This window comes from Macaca nemestrina, chromosome 7 (genome assembly GCF_043159975.1).
Source record: "Macaca nemestrina isolate mMacNem1 chromosome 7, mMacNem.hap1, whole genome shotgun sequence".
Classification (NCBI taxonomy): Eukaryota; Metazoa; Chordata; class Mammalia; order Primates; family Cercopithecidae; genus Macaca; species Macaca nemestrina.
Window position 1 is genome coordinate 146658694 of NC_092131.1, and position 27805 is coordinate 146686498.

The following is a 27805-nucleotide window of genomic DNA, read 5'->3' on the forward strand; positions in this document are numbered from 1 at the left end:
CTGGAGTGCAATGGCCGGATCTCAGCTCACTGCAAGCTCCGCCTCCCGGGTTTACGCCATTCTCCTGCCTCAGTCTCCCAAGTAGCTGGAACTACAGGCGCCCGCCACCTCGCCCAGCTAGTTTTTTGTATTTTTTGGTAGAGACGGGGTTTCACCGTGTTAGCCAGGATGTTCTCGATCTCCTGACCTCGTGATCCACCCGTCTCGGCCTCCCAAAGTGCTGGGATTACAGGCTTGAGCCACCGCGCCCTGCCCACATTTCTTAATCCAATCTATCATTGATGGGCATTTGGGTTGGTTCCAAGTCTTTGCTATTGTGTATAGTACTGCAATAAACATATGTGTGCATGTAAAGATAGCAGCATGATTTATAATCTTTTGGGTATACACCCAGTAATGGGATGGCTGGGTCAAATGGTGTTTCTGGTTCTAGAGCCTTGAGGAATCACCATACTGTCTTCTACAATGGTTGAACTAGTTTACAGTCCCACCAACAGTGTAAAAGCGTTCCTATTTCTCCACATCCTCTCCAGCACCTGTTGTTTCCTGACTTTTTAATGATCGCTATTCTAACTGGTGTGAGATGGTGTCTCATTGTGGTTTTGACTTGCATTTCTCTGATGGCCAGTGATGATGAGCATTTTTTCATGTGTCTGTTGGCTGCATAAATGTCTTCTTTTGAGAAATGTCTGTTCATATCCTTTGCCCAGTTTTTGATGGGGTTGTTTGATTTTTTCTTGTAAATTTGTTTAAGTTCTTTGTAGATTTGTAGATTCTGGATATTAGCCCTTTGTCAGATGGGTAGATTGTAAAAATTTTGTCCCATTCTGTAGGTTGCCTGTTCACTCTGATGGTAGTTTCTTTTGCTGTGCAGAAGCTCTTTAGTTTAATTAGATCCCGTTTTTCTATTTTGACTTTTGTTGCTTTTAGTGTTTTAGTCATAAAGTCCTAGCCCATTCCTATGTCATGAATGGTATTATAGCCTAGGTTTTCTTCTAAGGTTTTTATGGTTTTAGGTCTAACATTTAAGTCTTTGATTAAAGACTTGAATTAATTTTTGAATTAATTGAAGACTTGAATTAATTTTTGAATTAATCTTGAATTAATTTTTGTATAAGGTGTAAGGAAGGGATCCAGTTTCAGCTTTCTACATATGGTTAGCCAGTTTTCCCAGCACCATTTATTAAATAGGGAATCCTTTCCCCTTTTCTTGTTTTTCTCAGGTTTGTCAAAGATCAGATGGCTGTAGATGTGTGGTATTATTTCTGAGGCCTCTGTTCTGTTCCATTGGTCTATATCTCTGTTTTGGTACCAGTAACATGCTGTTTTGGTTGCTGAAGCCTTGTAGTATAGTTTGAAGTCAGGTAGTGTGATGCCTCCAGCTTTGTTCTTTTTGTTTAGGATTGTCTTGCAATGTGGGCTCCTTTTTGGTTCCATATGAGCTTTAAAGTAGTTTTTTCCAATTCTGTGGAGAAAGTCATTGGCAGCTTGATGGGGATGGCATTGAATCTGTAAATTACCTTGGGCAATATGGCCATTTTCACGATATTGATTCTTCCTATCCATGAGCATGGAATGTTTTTCCATTTGTTTGTGTCCTCTTTTATTTCATTGAGCAGTGGTTTGTAGTTCTCCTTGAAGAGGTCCTTCACATCCCTTGTAAGTTAGATTCCTAGGTATTTTACTCTCTTTGAAGCAATTGTGAATGGGAGTTCACTCATGATTTGGCTCTCTGTCTGTTCTTGGTGTATAGAAATGCTTGTGATTTTTGCACATTGATTTTGTATCCTGAGACTTCGCTGAAGTTGCTTATCAACTTAAGGAGATTTTGGGCTGAGACGATGGAGTTTTCTAAATATACAATCATGTCATCTGCAAACAGGGACAATTTGACTTCCTCTTTTCCTAATTGAATACCCTTTATTTCTTTCTCCTGCCTGATTGCCCTGGCCAGAACTTCCAACACTATGTTGAGTAGGAGTGGTGAGAGAGGGCATCCCTGTGTTGTGCCAGTTTTCAAAGGGAATGCTTCTAGTTTTTGCCAATTCAGTATGATATCGTCTGTGGATTTGTCATAAATAGCTCTTAGTATTTTGAGATATGTCCCATGAATACCTAGTTTATTGAGAGTTTTTAGCATGAAGGGCTGTTGAATTTTGTTGAATACCTTTTCTGCATCTATTGAGATAATCATGTGGTTTTTGTCTTTGGTTCTGTTTATGTGATGGATTACGTTTTTTGATTTGCGTATGTTGAATCAGCCTTGCATCCCAGGGATGAAGCCCACTTGATTGTGGTGGATAGGCTTTTTGATGTGCTGCTGGATTCAGTTTGCCAGTATTTTATTGAGGATTTTTGCATCGATGTTCATCAGGGATATTGGTCTAAAATTCTCTTTTTTTGTTGTGTCTCTGCCAGGCTTTGGTATCAGGGTGATGCTGACCTCATAAAATGAGTTAGGGAGGATTTCCTCTTTTTCTGTTGATTGGAGTAGTCTCAGAAGGAATGATACCAGCTCTTCTTTGTACCTCTGGCAGAATTTGACTGTGAATCCGTCTGGTCCTGGACTTTTTTTGGTTGGTAGGCTTTTAATTATTGCCTCAATTTCAGAGCCTGCCATTGGTCTATTCAGGGATTCAACTTCTTCCTGGTTTAGTCTTGGCAGGGTGTATTTGTCCAGAAATTTATCCATTTCTTCTAGATTTTCTAGTTTATTTGCATAGAGGTGTTTATAGTATTCTCTGATGGTAGTTTGTATTTCTGTGGGATCAGTGGTGATATCGCCTTTATCATTTTTTGTTGCATCTATTTGATTGTTCTCTCTTTTCTTCTTTATTAGTCTTGCTAGTGGTCTATCAATTTTGTTGATCTTTTCAAAACACCAGCTCCTGGATTCATTGATTTTTTTTGAAGAGTTTTTTGTGTCTCTATCTCCTTCAGTTCTGCTCTGATCTTAGTTATCTCTTGCCTTCTGCTAGCTTTTGAATGTGTTTGCTCTTGCTTCTCTAGTTCTTTTAATTGTGATCTTAGGGTGTCGATTTTAGATCTTTCCTGCTTTCTCTTGTGGGCATTTAGTGCTATAAATTTCCCTCTACACATTGCTTTAAATGTGTCCCAGAGATTCTAATATGTTGTGTCTTTGTTCTCATTGGTTACAAAGTACATCTTTATTTCTGCGTTCATTTAGTTATGTGCCCAGTAGTCATTCAGGAGCAGGTTGTTCAGTTTCCCTGTAATTGAGCAGTTTTGAGTGAGTTTCTTAATGCTGAGTTCTAGTTTGATTGCACTGTGGTCTGAGAGACAGTTTGTGATAATTTCTGTTGTTTTACATTTGCTGAGGAGTGCTTTACTTCCAGCTATGTGGTCAATTTTGGAATAAGTGCAATGTGGTGCTGAAAAGAATGTATTTCTGTTGATTTGTGGTGGAGAGTTCTGTAGATGTCTATTAGGTCCTCTTAGTGCAGAACTGAGTTCAGTTCCTGGATATCCTTTTAACTTTCTGTCTCGTTGATCTGTCTGATGTTGACAGTGGGGTGTTAAAGTCTCCCATTATTATTGTGTGGGAGTCTAAGTCTCTTTGTAGGTCTCTAAGGACTTGCTTTATGAATCTGGGTGCTCCTGTATTGGGTGAATATATATTTAGGATAGTTAGCTCTTCTTGTTGAATTGATCCCTTTACCATTATGTAATGGCCTTCTTTGTCTCTTTTGATCTTTGTTGGTTTAAAGTCTGTTTTATCAGAGACTAGGATTGCAACCCCTGCTTTTTTTTTTTGTTTTCCATTTGCATGGTAGATCTTCCTCCATCCCTTTATTTGGAGCTTGTATGTGTCTCTGCACGTGAGATAGGTCTCCTAAATACAGCACACTGATGGGTCTTGAGTCTTTATCCAATGTGCCAGTCTGTGTCTTTTAATTGGAGCATTTAGTCCTTTTACATTTAAGGTTAATATTGCTATTTGTGAATTTGATCCTGTCATTATGATGTTAGCTGGTTATTTTGCACGTTAGTTGATGCAGTTTCTTCTTAGCGTCGATGGTCTTTACATTTTGTAATGTTTTTGCAGTGGCTGGTACCGGTTGTTCTTTTCCATGTTTAGTGCTTCCTTCAGGAGCTCTTGTAGGGCAGGCCTGGTGGTGACAGAATCTCTCAGCATTTGCTTGTCTGTAAGGGGTTTTATTTCTCCTTCACTTATGAAGCTTAGTTTGGCTGGATGTGAAATTCTGGGTTGAAAGTTCTTTTCTTTAAGAATGTTGAATATTGGCCCCTACTCTTCTGGCTTGTAGAATTTCTGCCAAGAGATCTGCTGTTAGTCTGATGGGCTTCCCTTTGTGGGTAACCTGACCTTTCTCTCTGAATGCCCTTAATATTTTTCCTTCATTTCAACTTTGGTGAATCTGACAATTACCTGTCTTGGAGTTGCTCTTCTCGAGGAGTATCTTTGTGGCGTTCTCTGTATTTCCTGAATTTGAATGTTGACCTGCCTTACTAGGTTGGGGAAGTTCTCCTGGATAATATCCTGAAGAGTGTTTTCCACCTTGGTTCCATTCTCCCCGTCACTTTCAGGTACACCAATCAGACGTAGATTTGGTCTTTTCACATAGTCCCATATTTCTTGGAGGCTTTGTTTCTTTTTACGCTTTTCTCTCTAAACTTCTCTTTTCGCTTCATTTCATTAATTTGATCTTCAGTCACTGATACCCTTTCTTCCACTTGATCGAATCGGCTACTGAAGCTTGTGCATGCATCATGTAGTTCTCATGTGGTGGTTTTCAGGTCCATCAGGTTATTTAAGGTCTTCTCTACCCCTTGCTGCCGCCCTGAAGTTCGATCTCAGACTGCTGTGCTAGCAGTGAGCGAGGCTTCATGGGCATGGGACCCTCCGGGCCAGACACAAGATATAATCTCCTGGTGTGCCACTTGTTAAGACCGTTGGAAAAGTGCAATATTAGAGTGGGAGTGTCTCGATTTTCCAGGTACTGTCTGTCACAGCTTCCCTTGGCTAGGAAAGGGAATTTCCCTGACTCCTTGTGCTTCCCGGGTGAGGTGATGCCCCGCCGTGCTTTGGTGCACACTCTGTGGGCTGCACCCACTGTCTGACAAGCCCCAGTGAGATGAGCCTGGTACCTCAGTTGGAAATGCAGAAATCACCCGTCTTCTGCGTTGCTCACGCTGGGAGCTGTAGACTGGAGTTGTTCCTATTCGGCCATCTTGGAACCTCCTAAAATTTATTTTTCAGTTGTTGTTCTATGTTCCTTTAACTGATCACAATCTACTTCAGGTTAATACTGACTCAGTTCCAGTAAAATATAGCAACTTGCTCTAATATAACTCCATTTTCTACTCCTACCTTTGTGCTATTAGTGCCATTCAGGTATACGTATATGCATATATACTTGTAATCCCAACAATATGTGTTATGATTTTACATTAAAAATCATTGTTTCTCAAAAAATCTTAGGTTTTTAAATAAATGAAGAGCAGAAAGCAAAAATATATATATATTGTATTTTTAAAAAGTTTATTTTCTAATTGTGGTAAAATATACCTAACATAAAATTTACCATCTTTAAGTATATAGTTCAGTGGCATTAAGTATGTTGGCAACCATCACTACTGCCATCTCCAGAACTCTTTTCTTTTCTTTTCTTTTGAGTTGGAGTCTCACTGTGTCACCCAGGCTGGAGTGCAGTGGCACGATCTCAGCTCACTGTAACCTCCGCCTCCCAGGTTCAAGTAATTCTCCTGCCTCAGCCTCCCGAGTAGCTGGGATTACAGGCATGTGCCACTATGCACGGCTAATTTTTTGTATTTTTAGTAGAGAAGGGGTTTCACCAAGTTGGCCAGGTTGGTCTGTTAACTCCTGACCTCAGGTGATCCACCCCCCTCAGCCTCCCAAAGTGCTGGGATTACAGGTGTGAGCCACTGTGCCCAGCCCTCCAGAACTCTTTTCATCTTGCACAATTAAAACTCTGTAGCCGTTAAACAATAATTCTCTATTCCCCATCCTCCCAGCCCTTGACAGCCACCATTCTACTTTTTGTTTCTATGAATTTGACTATTTTAGGTACTTCATGTAAGTGGAATTACACAGTGTTTGTCCTTTTGTGACCGTTTTATATTTTTTAGCATACTTTGTCTTCAAGGTTCATCCTTATTTTAGCTTGTGTCAAAATTTCCTTCCTTTTTAAGGCTGAATCATGTTCTATTCATATGTATAGACCACATTAAAAAAATCTGTTTGTATTGTCTTTTATGCTTACCCACATATTCACCATTTCCCATACTCTTCATTCTTTGTTGTAGATATGAATTAGTTAATATCTGGTATCATTTTCCTTTTAGCCTGAAGATCTCTTTTTAGTGTACCTTTGTTTTCTTTTCTCTTTTAAGAGATAAGGTCTCACTCTGCTGTCCAGGTTAGAGTGCAGTGGTACAGTCATAGCTCACTGTAGCTTCAAACTTCTGGTCTCAAGCAGTTTTCCTGCCTCAGTCTCCTGAGTAGCTGAGACTACATGCACATGTCACCATGCCTGTGTAGTAAAGATGGAGATCCTCGGCTGGGCGCGGTGGCTCAAGCCTGTAATCCCAGCACTTTGGGAGGCCCAGACGGGCGGATCACGAGGTCAGGAGATCGAGACCATCCTGGCCAACTTGGTGAAACCCTGTCTCTACTAAAAAATACAAAAAAAAAAAAAAAAAAAAAAAAAACTAGCTGGGCGAGGTGGCAGGCGCCTGTAGTCCCAGCTACTAGGGAGGCTGAGGAAGGAGAATGGCGTAAACCCGGGAGGCGGAGCTTGCAGTGAGCTGAGATCCGGCCACTGCACCCCAGCCTGGGCTACAGAGCAAGACTCTGTCTCGAAAAAAAAAAAAGATGGGGATACTCTGTGTTACCCAGGCGGGTCTTGAACTCCTGACCTCAAGAGATCCTCCTGCCTTGGCATCCCAAATCACACCTGGGATTGCAGGTGTGAGCCACCTCCCCATGCCTGGCCCTTTTTTAAAAAAGTGTATCTTACAGAGCAGGTCTATTAGCAACATATTCCCTCAGTTTTCATTTGTCTTGGCATGTATTTTGCTTTCACTTGTGAATAATAGTTTTGGTAAATATAAATTTTGTGGTTTATAGTTTTGTTTTTTTCTGTCAGTACTTTGAACATGTCATCTCACTGTCTTCTATCCATTGTTTCATAAGAGAGCCTTAAAAGGTTGTGATAAACTCACCATGCATCCGTAGCTGTCTCATTTACATGATCTTTCCACTAAATTTCTGACTACCTAGGCACTTATCCTAACCAGGACCTCAACCTCAGATCAACTGCACATTTTTCCTCTTTATTCCCAACCAAGCCTACCACTTTTATCCACCAACACTACAGGTTTTCACTGCCCTACCCAGAAATGAGCCCACCCTTTGTAGCAAGAAGCTGCTAGGTTCTTTTTGGTAGTTTCATGTTGGTATGGGTTGAGCATTTATAATAAAAAAATACAGAATCTGAAATGCCCCAAAATCTGTAACTTCTGAGCACCAACACAATGCTCAAAGGAAGCGCTCACTGGAGCATTTTGGGTTTCAGATTTTCGGAGTAAGGATGCTCAACCAGTATGTATTCTGCAATATTCTAAAATCTGAAAAAAATCCAAAATCTGAAACACTTCTAGTTCCAAGCATTTTGGACGAGGGATACTCAGTCTGTAAAATTGCCAGGCTCATCATCCTAGCTGGGAGCGGGTGTTAGGAGCAACCTCAGGCCGAAGGGCACAGCTTCTTACGGTTCATACTTAGAACTTTAGCAGTTTTCTAGACTAAAGACTTCTTTGGAGTCTTCTTTTGGTTAATTTCCAGTCCCCCGAAATGGTTGTTTTTGATCATTTTATCCAGTTTTATCCTTAATATTTGTGGAGGGGAATTGCCAGCCTCTTCATGTTGCCACAAAATCTGCACCTTGTCTTTGCAGATGAATTTTATATTTACTTATCCAGTTTCCTAAGAAGTCCTCTTGGTATGTTGATTGAATTTACATTGACTTTGTAAATTTGCAGAGCATCAACATATTTATAATATTGAGATTTCCCTCCAGGAACATGGCATTTATCTCCATTTATTTGGATTTACTTTACATCTCTCAGCAAAATTATTTAATACCCATATGTGACTTGCTTTTATATTTTTTGTTTGTTTATTTTGTGTTTAAGACAAAGTTTCTCTCTGTAGCCCAGGCTAGAGTGCAGTGGCGCGATCTTGGCCCACTCACTGCAACGTCCACCTCCTGGGTTCAAGCAATTCTCCTTCCTCAGCCTCCAGAGTAGCTGGGATTACAGGCGCGTGCCACTGCACCTGGCTAATTTTTTGTACTTTTGATAGAGACGGGGTTTCACCATGTTGGCCAGGCTGGTCTTAAACTCCCAACTTCAGGTAATCCACCCACCTCAGCCTCCCAAAATGCTAGGATTACAGACGTGAACCACCACGCCTGGCCTTATGACTTGCTTATATTTTGCTAAACTTATTCATTTATGTTTTTCTGGTAATTGCTGATGAAATTAATGTTTCCATTGTAGTTTCTAATTATTTATTGCCAGTTTGTAGGAAAGTAAGTTTGTTTTTATAAGTTTGTATAAGTTGATCTTTTTTTTTCTTTTGAGATGGAGCCTCATGCTGTCCCCCAGGCTGGAGTGCAGTGGCGTAATCTTGGCTCACTGCAACCTCCACCTCCTGGGTTCAAGCGATTCTTCTGCCTCAGCCTCCTGAGTTGCTGGGACTACAGGCATGCCCCACCACGGCTACCTAATTTTTATATTTTTAGTAGAGACAGGGTTTCACCATGTTGGCCAGGCCGGTTTCGAACTCCTGACCTTGTGATCCGCCCACCTCGGCCTCCCAAAGCATTGGGATTACAGGCATGAGCCACTGCGCCCGGCTAGTTGATCTTATATGTGACTGCTGTGCTGAATTTTCTTTGGTTTGTCACTTTATTATTTTGGTTATTTTAAGTAGTGTACTATTTGCAAATGGTGGCAATTCTATCTCCTTGTAATCTATATTTGTATTTCTTATTTTTAAAATTTTATCATTTAGGTTCTGACCTCTAGGAAAATAGTAAAACATTATGTATACTTGCCTTAGTGATTTTGCTGGAAATATTTCTAATATTTCTTTTATTTTTTATTTTTATTTTTTTGAGACAGAGTCTTGCCCTGTCACCCAGGCTGGAGTGCAGTGGCATGATCTCAGCTTACTGCAGCCTCCACCGCCCAGGTTCAAGAGATTCTCCTGCCTGAGCTTCCCGAGTAGCTGGGACTACAGTTGTGTGCCACCATGCCCAGCTAATTTTTGTATTTTTAGTAGAGATGGGAGTTTTGCCATTTTGGCCAGGCTGGTCTCGAACTCCTGACCTCAGGTGATTCGCCTAACTCGGCTTCCCAAAGTGTTGGGATTACAGGCGTGAGCCTCCGCACTGGGCTGAGTTTGCTAATATTTTATTTATAATTTTTGCATGTAATTCACAAGTGGGATTGGCTTAAAAAGAACAATGCCTTATTGACCATTCATTCATTCTAGATTAAAAGAATTATACGTTTCCTGTTTTTCAAAAATTTGGTTTAGGAATTATTCATTATTCTCCTATTAGTTGTATTTGCTGTCTGTATTAAACTAATAGCCTGTAGTAAATGGCATCCTTTTTTGAACAGTACAAACACCTAAAACCCAATTTCTTTATTTTATTTTATTATTATTATTTTTTTTCTTTTTGAGAAAGAGTCTCACTGTGTCGCCCAGGCTAGAGTGCAGGGGGCGATCGTGGCTCACTGCAACCTCTGCCTCCGAGGTTCATGTGATTCTCCTGCCTCAGCCTCCCAAGTAGCTGGGATTACAGGTGCGTGCTATCATGCCCGCCTAATTTTTGTATTATTAGTATAGACGGGGTTTCACCATGTTGGCTAGGCTGTTCTTGAACTCCTGACCTCAAGTGATCAACCTGCCTGGGCCTCCCAAAGTGCTGGGATTTCATGCGTGAGCCACTGCCCCCCACCATCCAGTTCCTTTATGTACAATGATTATTATTTTAGCCTTCTGAATTTTTCTGTTACTGCAGATTCCTCCGTTGTATCTTCCCTGTATTAGATGATTTTTCTTTTTTTTTTGAGACGGAGTCTTGCTCTGTCGCCCAGGCTGGAGTGCAGTGGCGCTATCTCGGCTCACTGCAAGCTCCGCCTCCCAGGTTCACGCCATTCTCCTGCCTCAGCCTCCTTAGTAGCTGGGACTATAGGTGCCCACCACCTCCCCGGCTAATTTTTTGTATTTTTAGTAGAGATGGGGTTTCACCGTGTTAGCCAGGATGGTCTCGATCTCCTGACCTCGTGATCTGCCCATCTCAGCCTCCCAAAGTGCTGGGATTACATGCTTGAGCCACTGCGCCGGCCTGTTTTTCTTTAAAAGACCTTCAAGGATTGTTTAATATTTGTCAGTGTCTATGTTAAATTGTGTCTTTCCTATATTAGATGATTTTTATTTTAAATATCTTTAAGGGCTGGGTGCGGTGGCTCACACCTGTAATCCTAGCACTTTGGGAGGTTGAGGCGGGTGGATCATTTGAAGTCAGGAGTTCGACACCAGCCTGGCCAACATGGTGAAACCCCATCTCTACTAAAAATATAAAAATTAGACGGGTGTGGTGGTACATGCCTGTAATCTCAGCTACTCAGGAGGCTGAGGCAGGAGAATTGTTTGAACCCGAGAGGCAGAGGTTGCAGTGAGTGAAGATCGTGCTACTGCACTCCAACCTGGGTGACAGAGCCAGACTCCATCTCAAAATAAATAAGTAAATAAATAAATAATAAAAATATCTTTAAGAATTGTTTGGGCCGGGTGTGGTGGCTCAGACCTGTAATCCCAGCACTTTGGGAGGCCAAGGTGGGCGGATCACGAGGTCAGGAGATTGAGACCATCCTGGCTAACACAGTGAAACCCCAGCTGTACTAAAAATACAAAAATTAGCCAGGCGTGGTGGTGGGCACCTATAGTCCCAACTGCTCAGGAGGCTGAGGCAGGAGAATGATGTGAACCTGGAAGGCAGAGCGTGCAGTGAGCAGAGATCACGCCATTGCACTCCACTCTGGGCGACAGAGTGAGACTCCGTCTCAAAAAAAAAAAAAAAAAAAAAAAGAAACATGGGAGACCTGGACTTATGATTGGCACCTATATGGGGACTGTCTTGTGGAATTGAGCCTGTAACCTGTGGGATCTAATGCTAACTCCAGGTAGATAATGTCAGAACTGAATTAGCTGGTGTTAGAGAATTGGTAAGCATAGGAAAAACCCACAAATTTGGTGACTGCAAGTGAACTATGGAGTGTTGTGAGGGTATATAAGAGGCGTAAACAGTTTTTTTTTCTCTGTACACTCTTGTTTTTCTTTTTCTTTCTTTTTTTTTTTTTGAGAGAAGTCTCGCTCTTTTCTCCCCAGGTTTGAGTGCAGTGACTTTATCTCGGCTCACTGCAACCTCCACCTCCCGGGTTCAAACGATTCTTCTGCCTCTGCCCCCCAAGTAGCTGGGATTAAGGCACCTGCCACCATGCCTGGCTAATTTCTGTATTTTTTAGTAGAGCAGGGTTTCACAGTGTTGGCCAGGCTGGTCTCGAACTCCTGACCTCAGATGATCTGCCTGCTTCGGCCTCCCAAAGTGCTGGGATTACAGGCATGAGCCACCGTGCCTGGTCATTGTACTCTCTGTTTTTCTTTGGTGCATGTAGTCTCTCTTTTCTGTTTTTCATAAGCTTTGTGTTACTTTCTTCTTCGTGTTTTTCTCTTCATTGTAGTTCCTTTACTTACTCTGTGAAGCCTTTCTTGGTTTCTCCTCTTCATCACTTCTTTCTGAAGAGCTGGACTATTTCTGTCTCTAATATAGCTTATTATAAATTAACATTATGCATATAGTTCCCTTAACTACATCTTGGCTATAATACCAGAACTTTCCTGTTATTTTTCATTGTAAGAACAGTCTCATTTTTGGTAATTAAGACTTAGTCTTATGCATTTTAAAAACTTCATGTAAAATTCATTCTTCTTGCAGGGATTATGATGGGTGAGGGTGTCTGACTCTTCACATATTCTTTCTTTTTCATGTCTTGGGGCAGAGAGTGAAAAAAGGCAGACATATAATTAGGCTGGGTGAAGTCGTCTTCTTTTAGGTTGTGGCTTCCTCTCTAACACGGAGTGTTCATCATGCCTTATTGTGAGTCATTTAAATTTTGTTTCATTGCCATGTGTAGATTCTTCCTGGTTCAGTCTGTTGGCAGCTCACTGGCAACTCTCTGAACTTAATATGTAGTAATAATTAGCATATTTTGTGCTTAATTTAAGCCTGAGGTAAAATTGGGACTACAGGAAATTTTCATTCAATGTCCTGTGAAATTTATTTTAAAGTCAGCATCTCACAGGAAAATAATCAGTCTTCTAGAAGAGAGTATTATGTCATGTAGATATTATAGAGCACCTTTGAGTGCACAGGTTTCATACTTGTAATGTTAAATCTCTATTTTAAAGTAATACAACCTTTAGGGACCTTCATCCTAGCATATCCATATTCTAGAACCACTTCAGATGTCCTATTTAAATGTAAATTAATTTAAATGTACATTAATGAAACTTAAATAAAATTTAAAATTCAGTTCCTGAGTCTCAGTAGCTACATTTGAAGTAGTTAATTAACCACCTGTGGCTAGTGGCTACTATATTGGATAGCACAGGCATTTTGATCATTGAAGTAAGTGCTTCTCTCGGTGGATAGAGTTAAGAAATCTTTCTTACCATAGGGAAGTCAGATACATGGAGTCACTCATGTACACCAACTAGGTACTCTATTTCACAGGGGTTTTTTTTCTTGCCCATGTGAGGGAAGTTTGTGAAAGGGAGAAAAGTTGCTACACACCTGTAGAAGATACTGCTTTCAAATTCACCTGGTATTTAGCTCTTCGAAAGTGTCAGACAACTGTGCAAACATAGGTTTTGCAGCAGGATTAAGACTTCAAATATTTCCACCCACCAGAGACAGACCATCTTGTTCATCCTTCCTATTTCCTTTTCTACTATTCCCTCTTCAGTTGACACAACTTCAGTTGACAGGGTAAGACTTGGGATAAGTTGAAAAGCAAATGTTTGAGTATATGTGTTGGTGTGTGTGTATAGATTTTGAGAGAAGTGGCTTAACTCCTAGAATAATAAATTTATATTATTTTTTCCACCAAGCCCTTAGATACCATCTAATTGAATGCCTGCCCACATTTTACATATAAGTAAACTGAGGTTGGAGAAAGTGATTGCCTAAGATCATATAGCTAATGGTAGATCTGGGACTAAAACCTTTGTTCCATGATGCCAACACCAATGGTTTCTCTCCTGAATCATTTACCTTTCCCATTTTAATTCAAAATTCACTACTATCTGTTGTTACACATACAATGGCAAGAGTTTAGAGGTATGAATAATTAATTATTGTAATGAATTTCTCATTTAAAGAAATGTTGCTTTTATGTATTTTAAAGAATTTGGTAATTGCAATTTTTATAGATTGAAGAAGAAGAGAGGAAAAAAATAGAAGATATGAAAGAAAATGAACGGATAAAAGCCACTAAAGAATTGGAAGCCTGGAAAGAATGTCAAAGAAAAGCTGAAGAGCAAAAAAAAATTCAGAAAGAAGAGAAATTATGTCAAAAAGAAAAGCAAATTAAAGAAGAAAGAAAAAAATTAAAATATAAGACTAGTACTAGAAATTCGGCATCAAGAAATCTTGCTCCAAAAGGTAAAATGATTAAGACTTTCTTGAGTAGTGAGTCCTGTTGGTGACGTATATATGACACTTTTCTTTTTTTGTAAATATATTCACAGCATTAGGTTACTATTTTGGCATATTGAGAATAAGCAATTCAGTACAAAGACTAAAGTAAAAGACATTTCGTCTTTCGGGGGTAATGAAGTTTTCTTTCTGTTTTGTTTTGTTTTGTTTTTTGAGATGGAGTCTTGCTCTGCTGCCCAGGCTGGAGTGCAGTGGCACGATCTCGGCTCACTGCAAGCTCCATCTCCCGGGTTCACGCCATTCTCCTGCCTCAGCCTCCTGAGTAGCTGGGACTACAGGCGCCCGCCAACACACCCAGCTAATTTTTTGTATTTTTAGTAGAGACAGGGTTTCACTGTGTTCGCCAGGATGGTCTCGATCTCCTGACCTCGTGATCTGCCCACCTCGGCCTCCCAAAGTGCTGGGATTACAGGCGTGAGCCACCACGCCCGGCCGGTAATGAAGTTTTCTAATAAAATGAACAAGAAGGCACCTGTAGTCCCAGCTACTCGGGAGGCTGAGGCAGGAGAATGGCGTGAATCTGGGAGGCGGAGGTTGCAGTGAGATCGTGCCACTGCACTCCAGCCTGGGCAACAGAGTGAGACTCCTCCGTTTAAAAAAAAAAAAATGAGCAAGGATTCATTCAAGGATTCAAAAAGAAGAGTGTCTTCTTTGCTTGTGTGCTTTCTTTTGAAATTTACAGAGATGTTGTTAAATAAGTGCTTAACTCAGGCTCAGGCCCAAAAAGACTTGGAGTGGACTAGCAGTGTCAGAAGCATTCATTTATTCCATTAGAGATAAGAAACTAGGAATTTCATTAAAAGACCTTTTCCTCACATCACTTAGGAAAATGAGTACTATAAGAAAACTTACTCTACAGCAAATAAAGGTTGCTTCTAGCTTTTAATCTTGATGTGTTCAAAAATAGATAAATTAATGTAATTTTTTTTTCTTTTTTCTTTTTTTTTTTTTGAGAGAAGGTCTGGCTCTGTCGCCCAGGCTGGAGTGCAGTGGTGCGATCTCAGCTCACTGTAACCTCTGCCTCCCCAGCTCAGGCCATCCTCCCTTAGCTGGGACTACAGGCCATGTGCCTCAACGTCCAGCTAATGTATTTTGTACTTTTTGTAGAGACGAGGTTTTGCCATGTTGCCCAGGCTGGTCTTGAACTCGTGAGCTCAAGCAATCTGCCTGCCTTGGCCTCCCAAAGTGCTGGGATTGTAGGCATGAGCCACCATGTATGGCTGATACAAATATATTTCTGTTTTTGTGTGTGTATGTGTGTGTGTTTTTAAAATTATTATTTCAGTAGTTTTGGGGGAACAGGTGGTGTTTGGTTACATGTGTGGTGATTTCTGAGATTTTGGTAGACCCATCAACCAAGCAGTGTACACTGCACTCAATGTGTAGTCTTTTATCCCTCACCCCCGCATCCTTCACCCCAAGTCCCCAGGCCCATATCATTCTTATGCCTTGGCATCCTCATAGCTTAGCTCCCATTTATGAGTGAGAACATGGGCCGGGAGCAGTGGCTCACACCTATAATTCCAGCACTTTGGGAGGCCAAGGCGGGCAGATCACCTGAGGCTGGAAGTTTGAGACCAGTCTGACTAATATGGAGAAACCCCATCTTTACTAAAATTACAAAATTAACTGGGTGTAGTGGCACATACCTGTAATCCCAGCTACTCAAGAGGCTGAGGCAGGAGAATTGCTTGAACCTGGAAGGCGGAGGTTGTGGTGAGCTGAGATTGTGCCATTGCACTCCAGCCTGGGCAACAAAAGCAAAACAACGTCTCAAAAAAAAAAAAAAAAAAAAAGCGAGAACATATGGTATTTGCGTTTCCATTCCTGAGTTACTTCATATAAAATAATCGTCTCCAACTCCATCCAGGTTGCCAAGAATGCCATTATTTTATTTTATTCCTTTTTATGGCTGAGTAGTATTCCATGATTTTATATATATATACACACACCATATTTTCTTTACTCATTAGTTGATGGGCATTTAGGCTAGTTATATATTTTTGCAATTGCAATTGTGCTGCTATAAACATGAGTGTGCAAGTGTCTAATGAATTCTTTTTCTTTAGGTAGATACCCAGTAGGGGGATTGCTGGATCAAACGGCAGTTTTACTTTTAGTTCTTTAAGGAATCTCCACACTGTCTTTAATAGTAGTTGTGCTAGTTTACATTCCTACCAGCAGTGTAAAAGTGTCCCTTTTCACCATATCTACACCAACCTCTGTTATTTTTTCATTTTTAAATTATGGTCATTCTTAACAGTATCGCATTGTGGTTTTGATTTGCATTTCCCTAATAATTAGCGATGTTGAGCATTTTTTCTTATGTTTGTTGGACATTTGTTTCTTTGTTTATTTATTTATTTTGAGACAGAATTTCGCTCTTGTTGCCCAGGCTGGAGTGCAATGGCACGATCTTGGCTCACCGCAATCTCTGCCTCCCAGATTCAAGCAATTCTCCTGCTTCAACCTCCCGAGTAGCTAGGATTACAGGCACGTACCACCATGCCTGGCTAATTTAGAGATGGGGTTTCTCCATGTTGGTCAGGCTGGTCTCGAACTCCCGACCTCAGGTGATCTGCCTGCTTCAGCCTCCCAAAGTGATGGGATTACAGGCGTGAGCCACTGCACCTGGCTGGACATTTGTATATCTTCTTTTGAGAATTGTCTATTCATGTCCTTAGCCCACTTTTTGATGGGATTGTTTGTTTTGTTCTTACTGATTTGTTTGAGTTCCCTGTAGACTGTGGATATTAGTCCTTTGTCAGATGCATAGTTTGCGAAGATTTTCTTCCACGCTGTGGGTTGTCTATTTACTGTGCTGATTATTTCTTTTGCTGTGCAGAAGCTTTTTAGTTTAATTAAGTCCCATCTATTTATCTTTGTTTTTGTTGCATTTGCTTTTGGATTTTTGGCCATCAAATCTTTGCCTAAGCCAGTGTTAGAAGGGTTTTTCCAGTGTTATCTTCTAGAATTTTTATTGTTTCAGGTCTTAGGCTTAAGTCTTTGATCCATCTTGAGTTAATTTTTGTGTTAGGGGAGAGATGAGGATTCCGTTTCATACCCCTACATGTGGTTTGCCAATTATCCCAGCACTATTTGTTGAATAGGTTGTCCTTTCCCCACTTTATTGTTTGCTTTGTCAAAGATTGGCTGGCTGTATTTGGCTTTACGTCTGGGTTCTCTATTCTGTTCCACTGGCCTATGTGCCTGTTTTTATACCAGTACTATACTGTTTTGGTAATTATGGCCTTGTAGTATAGTTTGGAGTCAGGTAATGTGATCCCTTCAGATTTGTTATTTTTGCTTAGTCTTGCTTTGGCTATGTGGGCTCTTTTTTTGTTCTACGTGAATTTTAGGATTGTTTTTTCTAGTTCTGTGAAGAATGATCATGATATTTTGATGGGAATTGCGTTGAATTTGTAGATTGCTTTTGGCAGTATGGTCATTTTCACAATATTGATTCTACCCATCTATGAGCATGGGATGTGCTTCCATTTGTTTGTGTCATCCACGATTTCTTTCAGCAGCGTTTTGTAGTTTTCCTTGTGAGATCTTTCACCTCTTTAGTTAGGTATATTCCTAAGTTTTTTGTTTTTTTGTTTTGTTTTGTTTTTGGGTTTTCTTGCAGCTACTGTAAAAGGGGTCAAGTTCTTGATGTGATTCTCAGCCTGGCCCTTGTTGGTGTATAGTAGTGCTACTGATTTGTTTACATTGATTTTGTATCCTGAAACTTTGCTTGAATTCATATATCAGATCTAGGAGCTTTTTGGATGAGTCTTTAGGGTTTTCTAGGTATGCGATCATATCATTGGCGAACAGTGACAACTTGACTTCCTCCTTACTGATTTAGATTCTCTTGATTTCTTTCTCTTGTCTGATCGCTCTGGCTAGGGCTTCCAGTAATATGTTAAATAGAGTTGGTGAAAGTGGACATCCTTGTCTTGTTTCAGTTCTCAGGGGAAACGCTTTCAACTTTTCACTGTTCATTATAATATTGGCTGTGGGTTTGTCAAAGATGGCTTTTATTACCTTAAGGTATATCCCTTCTATGCCCGTTTTGCTGAGGGTTTTAGTCATAAAGGGATGCTGGATTTTGTCAAATGCTTTTTGTGTGTGTGAGACACAGTCTCACTCTGTTCCTTAGGCTGGAGTGCAGTGGTATGATCTCGGCTCACTGCAACCTCTGCCTCCCAAATTCAAACGATTCTCCTGCCTCAACCTCCCCGATATCTGGGATTACCAGTGTGCACCACCACACCTAGCTAATTTTTTGTATTTTTTAGTAGAGACAGGGTTTTGCCATGTTGGCCAAGCTGGCCTCAAACTCCTGACCTCAAATGATTTGCCTGCCTCGGCTTCCCAAAATGCTGGGATTACAGGTGTGAGCCACCACGCCCAGCCTCAAATGCTTTTTCTGCATTTATTGAGATTATCATAAGATTTTTGTTTTGACTTCTGCTTATGTGGTGTATTATATTTATTGATTTGTGTATGTTAAACCAGCTCTGCATCCCTGGTATGAAACCCACTTAACCATGGTGTATTACCTTTTTGATATGCTTTTGCATTTGGTTAGCTAGTATTTGGTTGAGTAGTGTTACATCTGTGTTCATCAGGGATATTTGGTCTGTAGTTTTCTTTTTTTGTTATGTCCTTTCCTGGTTTTGGTATTAGGGTAGTACGGGTTTTATGGAATGATTTAGGGAGGATTTCCTCCTTATCTTTTGGAATAGTTTTAGTAGGATTGGTACCAGTTCTCTTTGAATGTCTGTTAGAATTCAGCTGTTGGGCCGGGAGCGTGGCTCATACCTGTAATTCCAGCACTTTGGGAGGCCAAGGCAGGCGATCACCTGAGGTCAGGAGTTCGAGACCAGCCTGCCCAACATGGTGAAGCCTCATCTAACTAAAAATACAAAAATTAGCAGTGTATGGTGGCGCATGCCTATGACCCCATCTACTCGGGAAGCTGAGGCAGGAGAATCGCTTGAACCTGGAGGTGGAGGTTGCAGTAAGCTGAGATCTCACCACTGCATTCCAGCCTGGGGGCAACAGAGCAAGACCCTGTTTTTAAAAAAAAAAAAAAATTTCAGCTATGAATCCATCTGGTCCTGGACTTTTTTTAGTTGGCAATTTTTAAATTACTGTTTCAATCTCCCTACTTGTTATTGGTCTATTCAGAATTTCTATTTCTTCCTGGCTTAATCTGGGAGGATTAATTCCTTTTAGGTTTAGGAATTTATCCATCTCCTCTAGGTTTTCTAGTTTGTGCGCATAAAGGTATTCATAATAGCTTTGAATGATTTTTTGTATCTCTGTGGTATTGGTTGTAATTTCTCTCATTTCATTTCTAATCGAGCTTATTTGGATATTCTTCTTTTCTGGGTTAATCTTACTAATGGTCTATCAATTTTGTTTGTCTTTTCCAAGAACCAGCTTTTTGTTTAATTTTTCTTATGTATTTTTTTTCTTTCAGTTTCATTTAGTTCTGCTCTGATCTTTGTTATTTCTTTTCTTGTGCTGGGTTTGGGTTTGATGTGTTCTTGTTTTTCTAGTTTCTTGAGGTGTGAACCTAGATTGTCTGTTTATGCTCTTTCGGACTTTTTGATGTAGGCATTTAGTGCTATGAACTTTCCTCTTAGCACTGCTTTTGCTGTATCCCAGAGGTTTTGATTGGTTGTATCACTCTTATCATTCAGTTCAAAGAATTTTTAAATTTCCATCTTGATTTCATTGTTGACCCAAAGATCATTCAGAGGAAGGTTATGTAATTTTCATATATTTGTATAGTTTTGAGCGTTCGTTTTGAAGTCAATATCCAGTTTTATTCCACTGTGGTCTTAGAGAATACTTGATGTAATTTTGATTTTCTTAAATTTATTGAGATGGGTCAGGCACGGTGGCTCACGCCTGTAATCCCAGCACTTTGGGAGGCCTAGGCAGGCAGATCATGAGGTCAGGAGATCGAGACCATCCTGGCTAACATGGTGAAACCCCATCTCTACTAAAAATACAAAAAATTAGCCAGGCGTGGTGGCGGGCGCCTGTAGTCCCAGCTACTCGGGAGGCTGAGGCAGGAGAATGGCGTGAACCCGGGAGGCGGAGCTTGCAGTGAGCTGAGATTGTGCCACTGCACTCCAGCCCGGGCAACAGTGCAAGACTCCGTCTCAAAAAAAAACCAAAACCAAAATTTATTGAGATGGCTGGGCACAGTGGCTCACGTCTGTAATCCCAGCACTTTGGGAGGCCGAGGCGGGTGGATCACCTGAGGTCAGGAGTTTGAGACCAGCCTGGCCAACATGGTGAAACCTCGTCTTTACTAAAAATACAAAAATTAGGCTGGTGTGGTGGTGGGGGCCTGTAATCCCAGCTACTTGGGAGGGTGAGGCAGGAGAATCACTTGAACCCAAGAGGTGGAGTTTGCTGTGAGTCGAGATCACGCCACTGCATCCCAGCCTGGGCGACACAGTGAGGCTCTGTATCAAAAACAAAAACAAAAACTTATTGAGACTTGTTTTGTGGTCTATCATTTGGTTGGTTTTGGAGAATGTTCCATGTGCTGATGAAAAGAATGCATATTCTGCAGTTGTTGGGTAGAATGTTCTGTAAATGTCTGTTAAGTCCATTTGTTCTAGGATATAGTTTAAATCCATTATTTCTTCACTGACTTTCTGTCTTGATTACCTGTCTTGTGCTGTCGGTGGAGTACTGAAGTCTCCCACTATTATTGTGGTGCTATCTCATTTCTTAGGTCTAATAGTAATTGTTTTATAAATTTGAGAATTCTGGCCGGGCGCAGTGGCTCACGCATGTAATCCCAGCACTTTGGGAGGCCAAGGCAGGTGGATCACAAGGTGAGGAGTTTGAGACAAGCCTGACCAACATGGTGAAACCCCGTCTATACTAAAAATACAAAAATTAGCCAGGTGTGGTGGCGCATGCCTGTAATCCCAGCTACCCAGGAGGCTGAGGCAGGAGAATTGCTTGAATCTGGAGGTGGAGGTTGCAGTGAGCCAAGATTGTGCCACGGCACTCCAGCCTGGGTGACAGAGCGAGACTCTGTCTCAAAAAAAAAAACAAGGCCAGGCGCGGTGGCTCACGCCTGTAATCCCAGCACTTTGGGAGGCCGAGGCGGGCGGATCACAAGGTCAGGAGATCGAGACCACGGTGAAACCCCGTCTCTACTAAAAATACAAAAAATTAGCCGGGCGCGGTTGTGGGCGCCTGTAGTCCCAGCTACTCGGGAGGCTGAGGCAGGAGAATGGCGTGAACCCGGGAGGCGGAGCTTGCAGTGAGCCGAGATCGCGCCACTGCACTCCAGCCTGGGCGACAGAGCGAGACTCCGTCTCAAAAAAAAAAAAAAAAAAAAAAAACAAAAAAGGAAATAAATAAATTTGAGAGTTCCAGTGTTAGGTGCATAAACATTTAGGATTGTGATATTTTCCTGTTGGACTAATCTTTTTATCATTATATAATGTCCTTTTTAATCTTTTTAAACTGTTGTTGCTTTAAAGTCTGCTTTGTTTTGTATAAGAATAGCTACTCCTGGTCAGGCGCATTGGCTCATGCCTATAATCCCAGCACTTTGGGAGGCTGAGGTGGGCGGATCACGAGGTCAGGAGTTGGAGACCAGCCGGGCCAACATGGTGAAACTCTGTCTCAACTAAAAATACAAAAATTAGCCGGATGTGGTGGTGCGCACCTGTAGTCTCAGCTACTCGGAAGGCTAAGGCAGGATAATCACTTGGACCCAGGAGGCAGAGGTTGCAGTGAGTCAAGACTGTGCCACTGTACTCCAGCCTGGGCAATAGAAAGAGGCTCTGTCTCAAAAAAAGGGGGGGGGGGGAGAATAGCTACTCCTGCTCACTTTGGTATCCATTTGCATGGAATATCTTTTTCCTCCTTGTTACCTTAAGTTTATGAGTCTGTATATGTTAGGCAAGTCTGTTAAAAGACTTACTTGGTTGGTTGACTTTTATCCATTTTGACATTCTGTATCTTTTAAGTGGAGCATTTAGGCCATTTACATTCAACGTCAGTATTGAGATGTGAGGTACTGTTCTATACATCATGCTAGTTGTTGCCTTATACCATATTTTTTTTCATTGTGCTGTTGTTTTATAGGTCCTGTGAGATTTATGCTTTAAGGAGGTTCTATTTTGGTATATTCTAAGCTTTTGTTTCAATATTTAGAACTCCTTTTAGCATTTCTTGTAGTGCTGGCATGGTGGTGGCAAATTCAGCATTTGTTTGTTTGAAAAAGACTTTATCTCGCCTCTGGTTATGAAGCTGAGTTTCACTGGATACAAAATTCTTGGCTGATGATTATTTTGTTTAAGGAGGCTAAAGATAGGACCGCCATCCCTTCTGGCTTGCAGGGTTTCTGCTAGGAAGTCTGCTGTTAATCTGATAGGTTCTTCTTTATAGATTACCTGATGCTTTGGCTTCACAGCTCCTTTTTTTTTTTTTTTTTTTTTAGACAGAGTCTTGCTCTGTCACCCAGGTTAGAGTGCAGTGTCACGATCTCAGCTCGCTGCAACCTACAACTCCCGGGTTCCAGCAATTCTCCTGCCTCAGACTCCTGAGTAGCTGGGATTATAGGCACCCGCCACCACGCCTGGCAAATTTTTGTATTTTTAGTAGAGACGGGGTTTCACCGTCTTGGCCAGGCTGGTCTCGAACTCCTGACCTCGTGATCCAGCCTCCTTGGCCTCCCAAAGTGCTGAGATTACAGGTGTGAGCCACCATGCCCGGCCTTGCCTCACAGCTCTTAAGATTCTTTCTTTCATCTTTACTTTAGACAATGTGATGACTATGTGCCTAGGCAGTGATCTTTTTGCAATTAATTCCCTGGGTGTTCTTTGAGCTTCTTGTATTTGGATGTCTCGATCTCTAGCAAGACCAAGGAAGTTTTTCTCGATTATTCCCTCAAGTATGTTTTCCAAACTTTTAGATTTCCCTTCTTCCTCAGGAGCACCAGTTATTCTTATGTTTGCTCGTTTATATAATCCCAGATTTCTTGGAGGCTTTGTTCATTTTTTAAAATTCTTTTTTTCTTTGTCTTTGTTGGATTGGGTTCATTTGAAAGCCTTGTCTTTGAGGTCAGAAGTTATTTCTTCTACTTGTTCCGTTCTATTGTTGAAACTTTCCAGTATATTTTGCATTTCTTTAAGTGTGTCTTTCATTTCCAGAAATTTTGATTATCTTTTCTTTATAATATCTATTTCTCTGGAGACTTTTTCATTCATATCCTCCTGTATTTTTTTTTTAATTTCTTTAAGTTGACTTTCACCTTTCTCTAGTGCCTCCTTAAGGAGCTTAATAATAAACCTTCTGAATTATTTCTCTGGCAATTCACAGATTTCTTCTTGGTTTGGATCCATTGCTGGAGAGCTAGTGTATTCTTTTGGGGGTGTTACAGAACCTTGTATTGTCATATTACCAGAATTACTTTTCTGGTTCCTTCTTATTCGAGTAGACTGTTTCAGTGGTAAGATCTGGAACTCAAAGGCTACTGTTCGGATTCTTTTGTCCCATGGGCGTTCCCTTGATGTGGTGCCCTCCCCCTGCCACTAGGGATGGGGCTTCCTGAGAGCCATACTGCAGTGATTGTTATTGCCCTTCTGGTTCTAGCCACCCAGTTGGGCCCCAGGCTGGTGCTGGGGAATATCTGCAAAGAGTCTGTGATGGCCGGGCGCGGTGGCTCAAGCCTGTAATCCCAGCACTTTGGGAGGCCGAGACGGGCGGATCACGAGGTCAGGAGATCGAAACCATCCTGGCTAACACGGTGAAACCCCGTCTCTATTAAGAAATACAAAAAACTAGCCGGGCGAGGTGGCGGGCGCCTGTAGTCCCAGCTACTCGGGAGGCTGAGGCCGGAGAATGACGTGAACCCGGGAGGCAGAGCTTGCAGTGAGCTGAGATCCGGCCACTGCACTCCAGCCTGGGCGACAGAGCGAGACTCTGTCTCAAAAAAAAAAAAAAAAAAAAGAGCCTGTGATGTGATCTGCAGGTCTCCCAGCCATGGATACCAGCACCTGTTCTGGTGGTGGCAGGTGAGTGAAGTGGATGCTGTTGGAGTCTTTTGTTGTAATTTCATTTAGTGCACTTCAAGTACTGGTTATGCTAGCAGTGAAGTTGTCACATGGACAGACTCAGGACCTTTGGCTAGACAGGGTATTGCAGGAAGTGGAATTAGCTGTTGTTTTCTCCTTTGGAGCAGGGTTGTTCTGTTCTGAGTTGCTATAGTGGCTTGAGTTGGTTGGGCTCCATCCAGGAGGTGGCACTTCCAAGAGGGCACCAGCTGCAGTATAGAAGAGAGATATAATCTTGATGTTGGTCAGGACAAGTACTCGGGTTTCTCAGGTGACGGGCAGAGCCATAGAGAAGGTAGAGAAAAACCATCAGGTGGGGGCAAGGTTAGTTGGGTCTGGGCTCAGACTCCCCTTGGGTGGAGCTTGCTGTGGCCACAGTGCGGGTGGAGGGGTGAATCTCAGGCCAATGGAATTATGTTCCCAGGGGCATTATGGCTGCCTCTGCTGTGCCATGCAGGTCACCAGGGAGGTAGGGGAAAGCCGGCAGTGACAGGCCTCACCCAACTCCCAGGCAGCCCACCAAGGCCAGTCTCACTCCGGCCATGACACCCCAACTGCACTGAGTTTATATCCAGGCAGTCGGTGAGCAGGGCTGAGATCTTGCCCCAGACTATAAGCCTTGCCACTGAGAAAGCAAGAGGGCTCTTAGGCCTCACCAGTCCCTGCCTGCCCACACTATTGGCTGTGGCTTCCGCACTCGCGTCTGTACTTCCCATTTGCACCCCCCACCACCAATTTCTGCTTAGGAAAATTCCTGCTCAGTCAAAATTATTGCAAAGTTCAGCTGCAAGCTTCCTTCACCCTGCGGTCCCGCCTCATTTCCACTGGCTGCCTTCCCTTCTCCAAGGACCTCTGTGAGATCAGGCCAGGAATGGCTGCTTTGGACTCCACCTGGGGATGGAAGTGCCTACAGGGCTCTTCCTGTTGCTTCTTCTACTTCTATATTTTGCTCAGCTCCCTAAATCTATTTTGGCTCAGGGTAAAGTTAAATCCTTCCCCTGTGATCTGGATTTTCAGGTTCCCCAGTGGGGATGTATGTTCATAGACTGACCTTTTCCTCCCTCACACTTTGGGAACTCAGTTTTTCAGCTGTCTTGTGGCATTGGCAGCAGCAAGCCACTTCTTTCAAAGGGTCTGTGAATTCTTTCAGTTTTCCTGCAGTGTTTCTTGCGGTGTTCCTGAAGTGATTCTTAGAGTAAAAGTTCACAATGTGAGTCTCCATATACTGTTCTGCCCATCCAAGTGACAGCTGCATGTTAATCCTGTCTCCTATCTGCCATTTTCCCTCCTATCTCCCAATGAATATAATTCTATAGTGAAAGCTACAAGTTTGGTTTTATCTAATTTTAGAATATTAAACTTTGTTTTGGATGCATTTTCCACCGGGCGCAGTGGCTCGTGCCTGTAATCCCAGAACTTGGGAGGCTGAGGCGGGCAGATCACCTGAAGTCGGGTGTTCAAGACCAGCCTGACCAACATGGAGAAACCCTGTCTCTACTAAAAATACAAAACTAGCCAGGCATGGTGGTGGACGCCTGTAATCCCAGCTACTTGGGAGGTGCTGAGGCAGGAGAATCGCTTGAACCCAGGAGGTGGAGGTTGCAGTGAGGCGAGATCGTGCCATTGCACTCCAGCCTGGGCAACAAGAGTGAAACTCCATCTCAAAAAGAGAGAAAAAGAAATATTTAGTATTTTCCTTACATAAGTAATTATTGAATTCCTATAACATTTTAGTATAAAATCACATATATAATAATAATAATTAACATTTATTAAGTGACTACTATGTGCCAGGGGATTTTATTGCTTGGGTCACTCAGTCTTCACAACACTTCAGTCTAAGTGCTCCTGTTCTTATTTTAGAGGAAATAGATGTTCAGGAAAAAAAGATAACTATGAATAAGTAAACTTGCAGAATTTGAACCCAGATCTGTTCTGCATCTGAAACCTGTGCTAATTCCACCAGGTTATATGTCTTTACTACTTTAACAGTGAGGCTTGGCATGTTGAAAAGTCTTTTAGAGGCTGGGCATGGTGGCTCACTCCTGTATTCCCAGCACTTTGGGAGGCGGAGGTGGGTGGATCACCTGAGGTGAGGAGTTCCAGACCACCCTGGGCAACATGGCGAAACCCTGTCTCTACTAAAAATACAAAACTTAGCCAGGCGTGGTGGCGTGCGCCTGTAGTCCCAACTACTCAGGAGGCTGAGGCAGGAGAATCACTTGAACCCAGGAGACAGAGGCTGCAGTGAGCCAAGATCACACCACTGCACTCCAGTGTGGGCAACAGAGTGAGACCTTGTCTCAAAAAAACAAAGAAAAAGTCATTTAGATTGAAAAAAAATATATATATATATATGCTTTTTAAAAAATTTGCTAATATTTTATAAGCAATTGTCACATTTATCTTCATATTGAGATTTAGTTATGTTTTTCATTCCTCATACTGTTCTTGTCTAGATTTTATACAAAATTATACCAGACCCATATACTATAGAGCATTTTTCTTTTTCTACTATTTGAAACAATATAGTTAGATAAGAGAAATATCTGTTGTTTTAAAGTTTAGTAAAACTTCCCCTACAACTGTCTAGGTCTGGTGTTTTTTTGTTTTTTTTTTTAATAGATTTAGTTTCTATAATAGTTATTGATTATTGAAATTTTCCAAAGTCAATTTTGGTAATTTGTCTTCTAAATTGTGCGTTTTATCTTTTCAAATTCATTTCCATAAAGTTTTCATTTGCTTATCCCTACTTTATCTATAGTTATATAATTTACTAATTTCTAATATTGTTCTTTTTTTTGAGACAGGATCTTACCCTGTCACCCAGGATGGAGTCCAGTTGATCTAGCTTGATTCTTTTTTTTTTTTTTTTTTTTTTTTGAGACAGAGTCTCGCTTAGTCGCCCAGGCTGGAGTGCAGTGGCGCGATCTCGGCTCACTGCAAGCTCCGCCTCCCGGGTTCACGCCATTCTCCTGCCTCAGCCTCCCGAGTAGCTGGGACTACAGGCGCCCGCCGCCTCGCCCGGCTAATTTTTTGCATTTTTAGTAGAGACGGGGTTTCACCGTGTTAGCCAGGATGGTCTCGATCTCCTGACCTTGTGATCCGCCCGCCTCGGCCTCCCAAAGTGCTGGGATTACAGGCGTGAGCCACCGCGCCCGGCCTTTGATTCTTAATAAAGTAATCTATCCTTTGTTTCTGGTTGTTTTAAAATTCTTCCCCTTGGTATATTATGGGTTCATTAGTATAAGTTCAATTTTATATTTATTTATTTGTCTCATAATATCATAACTTGGAGCATACTGTCACTCAAAGAACTTTGTCATTCATCAATTCTGGGAATTTCAAAACTATTGTCTTCAAATATTACCTTCTTGACTGGTAATTTACCTTCTTGGTTCACTCCTGTAATCTCAAGCACTTTGGGAGGCTGAGGTGGGCAAATTACTTGAGGCCAGGAGTTCAAGACCAGCCTGGCCAACATGGTGAAATCCCATCTCTACTAAAAATACAAAAATTAGCTGGCTGTGGTGGCACACAGCTGTAATCCCAGCTACTTGGGAGACTGAGGCATGAGAATTGCTTGAACCCAGGAGGCAGAGGCTGCAGTGAGCCGAGATCGCGCCACTGCACTCTAGCCTGAGTGACAGAGTGAGACTCTGTCTCAAAAACAAAAACAAAAACAAACAAATATTACATTATTGTATTCTCTTGTTTTCAGTATATATTTTTAAATTATACAGATGTTTTTCTTTTTTTTGAGATGGAATCTTGCTCTGTCATCCAGGCTGGTACAATCTCAGCTCACTGTAACCTCTGCCTCCTGGGTTCAAGCAATTCTCCTGCCTCAGCCTC

The 27805-nt window shown here is 41.7% G+C and overlaps 1 protein-coding gene across 3 annotated transcripts in view; it reads left to right on the forward strand.

The window, feature by feature from the left end:
• Positions 1-27805, forward strand: part of DNAAF4 (dynein axonemal assembly factor 4) — a 66951-nt gene that overhangs the window by 14933 nt on the left and 24213 nt on the right. For all 3 annotated transcript variants that reach the window (XM_011755084.3, XM_071066811.1, XM_071066810.1), the window contains exon 4: positions 13571-13802. In XM_011755084.3, coding sequence (XP_011753386.1) covers positions 13571-13802 — 232 coding nt within the window. The remainder of the gene's footprint in view (positions 1-13570; positions 13803-27805) is intronic.